At 43.2% G+C, this 9,478-nt stretch overlaps 1 protein-coding gene across 1 annotated transcript; it reads left to right on the forward strand.

Moving 5' to 3' along the window:
- The first annotated feature begins 2,042 nt into the window (after positions 1 to 2,042).
- On the forward strand, positions 2,043 to 3,447 carry LOC143141797 (uncharacterized). The gene has a single exon (XM_076302507.1). It carries the CDS (start codon positions 2,102 to 2,104, stop codon positions 2,780 to 2,782), a length of 681 nt encoding a protein of 226 aa, XP_076158622.1. The 5' UTR covers positions 2,043 to 2,101; the 3' UTR covers positions 2,783 to 3,447.
- Positions 3,448 to 9,478: the final 6,031 nt, after the last annotated feature.

Consider the following 9,478-nt stretch of genomic DNA (forward strand, 5'->3'; position numbering starts at 1 on the left):
TCACACGTAGTAAAAGAAATTCGCGCCACAAATCCCTTAACCAATCATATCGCCAGAAAGCCTATGATGTGACATTTTTGAGGAAGTTTTCATTGATAAAATTGGTTGGGGTATGGCGGAGTTATTAGATTGAACGTCATCGGTACTGGGGTACCGAAATTAGAATGGGCCGTCTGCAAAGGGTTAAAGGTATCAGGCCTTGTAGGAATGAATGTGACTAAACAAGTATGGCAAGTTTTATTCAAGAACACAGCACCCTGCAGAGTGAAGACCCCACCAAAACTAAATGATCCCGACAAGACCCTGTGGCAGGAGGCCATGCACGTTTGCCAGAAGGAGCAAGGATTCGTCACCCCTGATGGCTTCATCGGATATGCCCGTCTTGCCAGCCATCGGCCTGTGACTGTACCTGGGAACCGGGAGCTGCTACTGAACTGTCGAGCCAGAGGCGGACCAGGAGGTCGAGGGTACGAAGCCTTGATGGAGCCACTGCCCACACAAGATGGACTCCTGGTAGCTCGGGCCCTGGTGACAGTTGGGAGCGGACGGACACAGGTACGAGTGCGCAACATCAGCAATGCCCCTCTAGTCATTTACCCCTACCAAAAGTTAGGCAAAATATCTTTGTTGTCATCAAGCCAAGCTCAAGCCCATGGTCGTCACCCATAGTCTTAGTACGCAAGAAAGATGGCTCCATCCGATTCTGCGTCGACTATAGGCAACTAAACCAAGTCACTAGGAAAGACTCTTATCCCTTACCCCGAGTAGAGGAAGCTCTAGCCAGGCAGGCTATTGGCAGGTCAAAGTGGATGACAAAGACCAAGAAAAGACAGCCTTTACCACTCCCATGGGGCTTTTTGAATTCCAAAGGATGCCCTTTGGATTATGCAATGCACCTGCTACATTTCAGCGCCTTATGGAGAGTTGCCTGGGAAAACATAATTACCAATCTCTGTTAATTTATTTAGATGATATTATTGTCTATGCGGCCGATTTTGATACTCACCTTGATCGTCTTGACTATGTGTTCTCCCGTCTCTCTGCCCAGGGCCTGAAGTGTAAACTCCTCCGCGATAGCGTCCAGTACCTTGGCCACATCGTGTCTGCAAATGGAATCCGGGGCGGTTCAGCAGTGGAAAGTGGCAGCTAAACCAACTGAGTTACGAGCATTCCTCGGCCTTGCAGGGTATTACAGCCGATTCGTCAAGGGATTCTCCCAAACAGCAGGCCCTCTTCACAAACTCTTAGGCGGGTACCCAGCGAAGAAGACCAAACCCAGAGTGCCAGGTCCTGCCTGGCAATGGACAGAAGAATGTGATCTGGCCTTCTCTCGTCTAAAGCAAGCCTTGACCCAGGCCCCAATTCTGTCCTTTGCTGATTTCAGTTTGCCTTTTCTCCTCTACACAGATGCCAGCCACCAAGGCCTTTACAAAAATGGCGTTTCATGGGTGTTCGTTTCCGTCACCAGCTAGAATTAGCCTATTAGATTCCACGTTACAGACGGAGACAACGCAAGGTACAACGGTATGTCGTTGATGAAGATTGGACATTCCCTCAGAGGAAAAGAAGTTGTTCGGGAACGCGCTTCACCTCGTTATAAGTGCAAATTTATGTGTGTCTATCTATTCCGAGGGATTACGGTAAGCGAATCGCGTCATTTCCTGTTTGTAGTGTCAGAGTGGCTGCTCTCACGCTAGCTTGCTCCTGTTTTCTTTCCACGTAATCCACTTAAATTAGACTACACCTAGGTTTTATTTACGTAAAAACTCCACTCTTAACCACTCGTGTAGCCAATTCACTTGTCTAATATAATTCACTTGTCTAATCTATCTTAAGGACGATGGCAGGGTCCTCTGCTGCCCCTGCCTCTCCTATTTCCGATTCTCTCCGTTGCCCGGCGTGTCACATGCTAGCTAACTCTTCAGCCTCCTTTAGTGGACATGCTACTTGTAAAAAATGCAGACTAATAGCTAACTTGGAGGCGAGGATAGGTGAACTAGAGAATCGTATCCACACACTGGATCAGATTAGCAAACAGCTAGTGGCAGAACCTTTGGTAAATTGTGTGGATGCACCAGCCGACTGCACAGTTAGCGCAACCATGACAGCCCCCTCGCAGCAAGGGGATAGTTCTTGGGTGACTGTTAGGGGAGCCAGACCCAAGCGAAAGCAGCCCGTTGGGCCTGTTTCGCCTGGATCTAAATCCAAACGAAGGAAGCCCACTGCTAACCACCAACCTATTCATGTTTCTAATAGATTCTCCCCCCTAGCTAGAGAAACCGAGAAACCTGCTACTCTGGTCATTGGCGCTTCTACTATACGAAACGTGATGCTAGCGACTCCATCGGCCATAGTAAAATCGATATCTGGGGCCAGAGCTAACGACATCGAATCAAATTTGAAAGTGCTGGCTAAAGCTAATCGTAAATACTCGAAAATAGTTATCCACACTGGCACTAATGACGTCCGATTGCGTCAATCGGAGATCACCATACAAAACTTTATCTCCGTGTGCAGGTTCGCGCAACAGATGTCTGACTCTGTAACTTTCTCTGGACCCATACCCATTAAAAGAGGTGATGAAATGCTCAGCAGAATTTCGGACCTCAACCGATGGCTGTCAAAGTGGTGTGCCAATAACAATGTGGGCTTCATAGATAACTTTAGCTCCTTCTGGGGGAAACCTGGACTGTTGAAAAGAGACGGTATCCATCCCACATGGGAGGGTACTGCCCTCCTTTCAAGGAACATAGACCGTCACTTAACCGAGGCTAGTTCCTGACGAACCAGAGATCCAGGAAGCAGAGATAAGGTCTTACACAGATCTCTGCCGTCCTAACAGTCACCCAGGTATACAGGGCACACAAGGCCAAATAGAGAGCGTGTCTGTACCAAGACTGTCAACTCTTACTCGACCCACTAGGGGAATTATTCGTAGCAATCTTATTACGATAAAAACTTCTTCGGTGAAGCAAATTCCTCCAAAAACGCAACTTACACTTGCTTTACTTAATATTCGATCACTGTCAAGTAAAACTGCCTTGGTTAATGAAATTATTACTGACAATCATATAGATGTTATGTGTCTTACTGAAACCTGGCTTAAACCAGATGAATACCTTCCATTAAATGAGTCTACACCTCCCTCCCATTTGAATTATCATGTACCACGCCACACTGGCAGGGGAGGTGGAGTAGCTACAATCTATCTATCTAGTCTTCTCACATCTCCCAAGCTCACACACAAGTTTAAATCTTTTGAAGTTCTAGTCCTCAATTTTTTACCGCCAGACTGGAAAACTAATCAGCCTGTAACTGTGGTCACATTGTACAGACCCCCTGGCCCCTACACTGATTTCTTAGAGGAATTTTCTGATTTCCTTTCTACTTTAACTATCCAAACAGAAAAAATACTTATATTGGGTGATTTTAATATTCATATGGATAATGGGCACGATTGTCTCACAATTGCATTTCAATCCCTAATTGACCATGTCGGGTTCTGCCAAAATGTTAATTCGCCCACGCACCGACATAACCATACTATTGATCTAGTCTTATCATACGGCATAAACATAGAGCAGTTAACAATCTTGCCACAACACCCGACCTTAACTGACCACCATCTAATTACTTTTACAATGACATTACAACATGCAGTACCCAATTTAGCTGAATACTACAGCCGCGGCTTATCTGAAAAAACTAATGCAGACTTTCTAGAAAAAATTTCGCTTACGCTTGCCCCATTCCGGACTCATGTAGTAGGCCTATCAGAAGGCCCATTCCTTAATCCAGCCGAGGTCGACTTGTTAACTGATAATGTGATGAACTCATTACGCTCAACCCTTGATTCAGTAGCACCACTCAAAAAGAGAATGAGAAAACAAGTAAGGCGTGCTCCATGGTATACCACACAGACAAAAACACTCAAACGAACAGCGCGTAAACTTGAACAAAAATGGCGTACCACTAAATTGGAAGTTTTTCGCCAAGCATGGAAAGATAGCCTTATCACCTACAAAAAAGCACTCAACGAAGCCAAGTCAACTTACTACTCCTCGCTGATCGAAGAAAACAAAAACAATACAAAATTTCTCTTTACCACAATCTCCCGCCTGACGAAGAACCACACCGAAGTAACCGAATCTATCCCTATTTGCCTAAACAGTAATGACTTCATGAACTTTTTCAATGACAAAATTGAAACAATTAGAGATAAGATTAATATCCAGTCAGTCTCACCAAATATTTATACTCCATTGCTGAACGGTAGCGAAAACATAATTGAATCACAGATGAGACGAACAACGTTGAATTCATTTACACCTATTGACATATTAGACCTCACTTCCACAATCTCTTCATCAAAATCTACAACTAGTCTACTAGATCCTATTCCTACTCATCTTCTGAAGACTGCTCTTCCTTTGTTGGATAATGCTTTGCTCCAGATTATAAATAACTCACTGCTATCAGGCCATGTACCACAGTCGTTTAAGTTATCTGTCATTAAGCCATCCCTCAAAAAGCCTACCCTTGACCCTAACAACCTGGCCAACTATAGGCCTATATCTAATCTCCCTTTTTTGTCAAAAATACTAGAAAAAATAGTGTCGAAACAAATTGGTACCTTCTTGCATATGAATAAAATCCAAGAATTATATCAGTCTGGTTTCAGAGCTCACCACAGTACTGAATCAGCCTTAGTTAAAGTTTTTAATGACCTCCTCATCGCTGCCGATAATGGACATATATCAATATTGGTCCTCCTGGACCTCAGTGCTGCCTTTGACACCATAGACCACAACATACTACTCCACAGGCTTGAACATTCGATAGGCATTAAAGACTCAGCACTCGCTTGGTTTAGATCATACCTTTCCAACCGCAGACAATTTGTACAGGTTCACAATGAACCATCTACCCAGACTATGGTAAAATATGGGGTGCCTCAAGGCTCAGTACTAGGGCCCCTGTTATTTTCTCTCTATATGCTTCCTCTAGGCTCAGAAATTAGGAAACACGGCATTAAATTTCATTCTTATGCAGACGATACACAACTATACCTTTCCATAAAACCTGACGAATTGACTCCGTTAGCCAAACTTGACACATGTATACGAGACATAAAGACATGGATGACAAACAATTTCCTGCTTTTGAACTCAGATAAAACAGAAGTCATGGTTTTAGGTCCTAAAAAGATGAGGGATATCCTATCCTCATCACAGGCTACATTTACTGATCTCCGACTATCCTCATCCACATGTGTTAAAAATCTAGGAGTTACAATTGACCAAGACCTATCACTAAGTAATCACATAAAACAGATTACCAAAGTTTCATTCTATCATTTAAGGAACATTTCAAAGATAAGGAAGTCTTTATCCCTACCAGACGCTGAGAAATTAATCCATGCTTTTGTCACCTCAAGGATTGATTATTGCAATGCTCTATACGCTGGCTGCAATAACACCTGTCTAAAGAGCTTACAGCTTATACAAAATGCAGCTGCTCGCACACTCACTAGAACTAAAAAAAATATGAACATATTTCCCCTATCCTGGCATCTCTACACTGGCTGCCTGTTAGAAGTCGCATTGACTTCAAAATATTACTTCTAACATACAAAGCCATTAATGGCCAGGCACCAGAATATATTAAAGATCTCCTAGTTCCATATAACCCACCCAGACCGCTACGATCACAGAATACTGGCCTTCTTGTAATTCCAAGAATCTCAAAAACTACAGTAGGAGGCAGAGCTTTCAGCTATCGCGCACCCCTCCTCTGGAATAATCTTCCTACCTCAATTCGACTAGCAGACACCCTCCCTATTTTTAAGTCTAGACTTAAAACATACCTCTTTACTGCCTCCCATAGTTAGGTATGGTGCGTGGAAATTCACCCACCTCAGGGTTTTTTGGAATGGACCACCCTGCTGAGTCCTCGTGTGACTGGCACCCCAGTCGCACGTGCGATGGTGGTCACTGACCATACCTGCGCTGGTGTCGACTACCCCTCACCATGCCTTAGTTATGCTGCTATAGCATAGTGCTGTCATGGACTTTTCATGTGTCACGCCGTACAACCCCCCCCCTCTCCTCTCCCCCCTTCTCTCTCTCTCTCTCTCAACTCTCCCTCTCTTGCCTATTCCCACCATGGTATACTGTAACAATATATAGTACTACTGATTACTTATTGACATTAACCATTCTGATTTTCAGTAATACTAACCCACTCTACATCTCTCTTTCTTCCCCCTTACTGTACCTCACTTGTGAGGTATATCATCACCAGCCATCAACCATCCGTGTGTTGGCCCTCCTCTCACCCATCTCACCTGAAGTCCCATCCTCGACTGCCCTATTACTGCCCCCTATCTGGACTCCTGGCCCGTACAGCCTAGCGACCCACCACCAGCCTATGACAACTCTGCCTGGATTACTGGCCCATCCACCAACCCACCACATGCCCCTCGGAAACTCCCTTCCCCTGGACAATCCCAATGCTGGACTATTGAACTTTCTGTCACTAAATCAGGAATAACGAATTACCATAACGGATACGTAATCATCCCACCTCTTGTAACTTTCAGCTCAAGTGCTTAACACCATGTCTTATTCTCTACACCCGACTATCATATGCATTTGTCATGTATACAGACCTTACTGTCATGTACTGACCCTAGGCAGATGGGTCAGGCCCTTGAGTCGTGGATCTGCTCGAGGTTTCTTCCTATATATATCTCCAATTCTAGGGAGTTTTTCCTCGCCCCTGTTACCCATGGGCCTCTCTCTTGCTTTCCTTTTCTTCCTTTCTTTCCGTCTTTCTCTGATTGCCTACATTCTGTAAAGCGCCATGATACATGTGTTATGTTTTGGCGCTCTATAAGCACAATAAATTGAAATAAATTGAAATTGAAATTTATTAAATTGGTTGGGATAACATTTTGGGAATGGTGGTAGAAGTTTGCCCTGTCTCTGAAGTCCTAGGTTATTTAATGTGATGTTCATATGTGATAATAAACAATGCAAATCAATATTGAGTCACTTTAGGCTACACAAATAATGAACCCTAAATGCTATATTTGGACAGGTTGTATTACGCAATAGGCTAGCCAACGAAAATTACTAAAATTAAGTAGACATATGGGATGTAAGAAACTTGTGGATAGCTGAAATATTTGCTGCACCCAGTGTGCATTTGCAGCTTGCTTAGAGATATGTGAAACCTGAGCAATCTTTAATGTGATTAAGGAGCATACTATGAAAAAAACATACTACCACAGAAGAACTACAGAGCGGTAACCTACAAGAATCCGATAACCAGAACAAGCTGTAGTGATGTAGTACTCGAGTCCGGTCTTGGACTCGAGACCGATTTCTGCTTTCTCAGACTAGTCTCGGACTTGTTCCTTCAAAGACTCGGTCTTGACTCGGTCTCGGGAGTCCTCGAGACCAACGCATTTTTTTATGTTTATATAAAAAAAACACAACACATAACAACAATAATAATAAAATGCAATGTTGATGGGCATTATTTGAAAATGACATCCCATGGTGCAATTCAAAGATACTGCCGTCTGTAGGCCTAACTGTTGATCATTAACTGGGGTGATATTAAATTAGGAATATGAAAACTGACATGTTTCTATGGTCTTGGTCTCGACTCGGACTTGCTTCCTCAGGGACTCGGTCTTGACTCGGACTCGACTGTATTTGAAAACCAACAGACTCGGTTTCGACTCGGTCTCGACCCTTCAAAGACTCTGTCTTGACTCGGACTCGGCATAGGCGGTCTCGTCTCCATCATTATCCTACTGTACAAATGAGTCACATATACACATGCACACATACACTTTTCCTTTTCCTCATAGTGTCTCTGTGAATAAAATCAAATCCTAGTTTCATTAAGATAGTATCAGGGTTCTCAGATGAAACTACATTTATTGAACTAAAATATGAAATAATAGAATGTAAAAACAATACTAACCAATTAAAAACAAATACTAGCATATACAATTTAGCCTAGGCTACTTGGCTCTTTTTATGTTTCCACAGGTTTCACTGATGTTATGTAGGCTTAGCTACATCAGACCCTCTTGTGCATAATATAAAAACAACACAGGATCTGTGCCAAACTAATTTCAAAAGGGCACAATAATTTATTCAAGATAAAATGAGAATGGACACCTAGGCTATGGATTGGAGTTCATCTCCTTGGAAATGACAATCAATTTTACCTCACCACAATGTAAAATAATAATAATAAATGATTTAAACAGAGAATTATCTTGCTAACTAACCAAGGTCCACTTTACTAGCCTCCGTGGGTAAGTAGCAGGTAAGTAGCCGGTGATTAAATGTATGAAGACGTGACATGAGCTATGAAAGAACAAAACACGTTAATACATGAAGGTTGTAAAATAGCAAATTTTCAAGAAGCTAGACGTCTGCTAGCAACTTACATTTACCCATGCACGTCAGCAGTAAACCGAATTTAGGCTACTGGACGACTCTACCTAGCATTTTGTCATTCAACGTTGACACTTGCTTGAGAAGTTGAAGTCGTTCTCTATCTCCGTTGCTTCTAGCGCCACGGTGGTCAGAAATGGTACGGTCCATGAAAGGGGTGTCTGAAATCGTTTTACATTCAATTTTTCCTAGTGAAAATAGGAGTTGTATTGTAGCCAACTGTAATGATATTTTTTCAGAAAAAATATCTGACCCCCCCCAAAACTGATATTTCTGTCTCTCTGTAATTCGAACTATGGTTTAAAGGATGTTATGCCCAAAACACACCCATGACTGATTAAGAACAACCCTTTTGCGCCCAATGTCCAGCGCTTGATCACAAAATCACGCCATTAATTAAAGAAGCCCTATGCAGGTCTGGTTATTCCTTTGCTGTTTCTAGGTTTTCGCCGGATTTGGGCTCGCATTTTTCACGACATAGCTCCCCCTGCAGCTTTGGTAGCAAGTGACTGCTACGCTAAACCCCCACTAGCTAGCGAGATAGCCATCAAGAAACCAAGCTTAACACATACAGGGCTCACTATAAAACGGTCGAGCAAACACATTGTTCAAGAGACTATCAAACCACCCAAGGGTAGGCTACTTACAATTTCAACAGCAACAAAGCCAAGTCGGCGTCCGTTTTGCAGTCTTCTTAGAAACTACAATCTGACTACATTTTCGAGGCGCGATTGGATACTTCCGCTGAGTCACATCCGCATTTACCCGGTCCGGGTTCAGAAAGTTGCATATTCGGTTTTTCCACGGAGAAGCGATAGGGGGAGATGAAGCACCCACCAAACAACCCAGAAAGTGTTGTAGAACCATCAGAACGTCTCTCAACCTGCATAATTAAGGTCATTTTTGCTAAAATTGTTGCATAGGGCTTCTTTAAGTGAATGTGAACTGGCCACGCCTTTAATATCTATAAACTTTACCCCCCTGACCATCCATTCTGA

Source organism: Alosa pseudoharengus, unplaced genomic scaffold (genome assembly GCF_046254945.1).
Source record: "Alosa pseudoharengus isolate Yale_2024_CS ecotype anadromous, Long Island Sound unplaced genomic scaffold, YU_APseudo_1.1 YU_APseudo_1.1_scf_10, whole genome shotgun sequence".
Lineage (NCBI taxonomy): Eukaryota > Metazoa > Chordata > Actinopteri > Clupeiformes > Clupeidae > Alosa > Alosa pseudoharengus.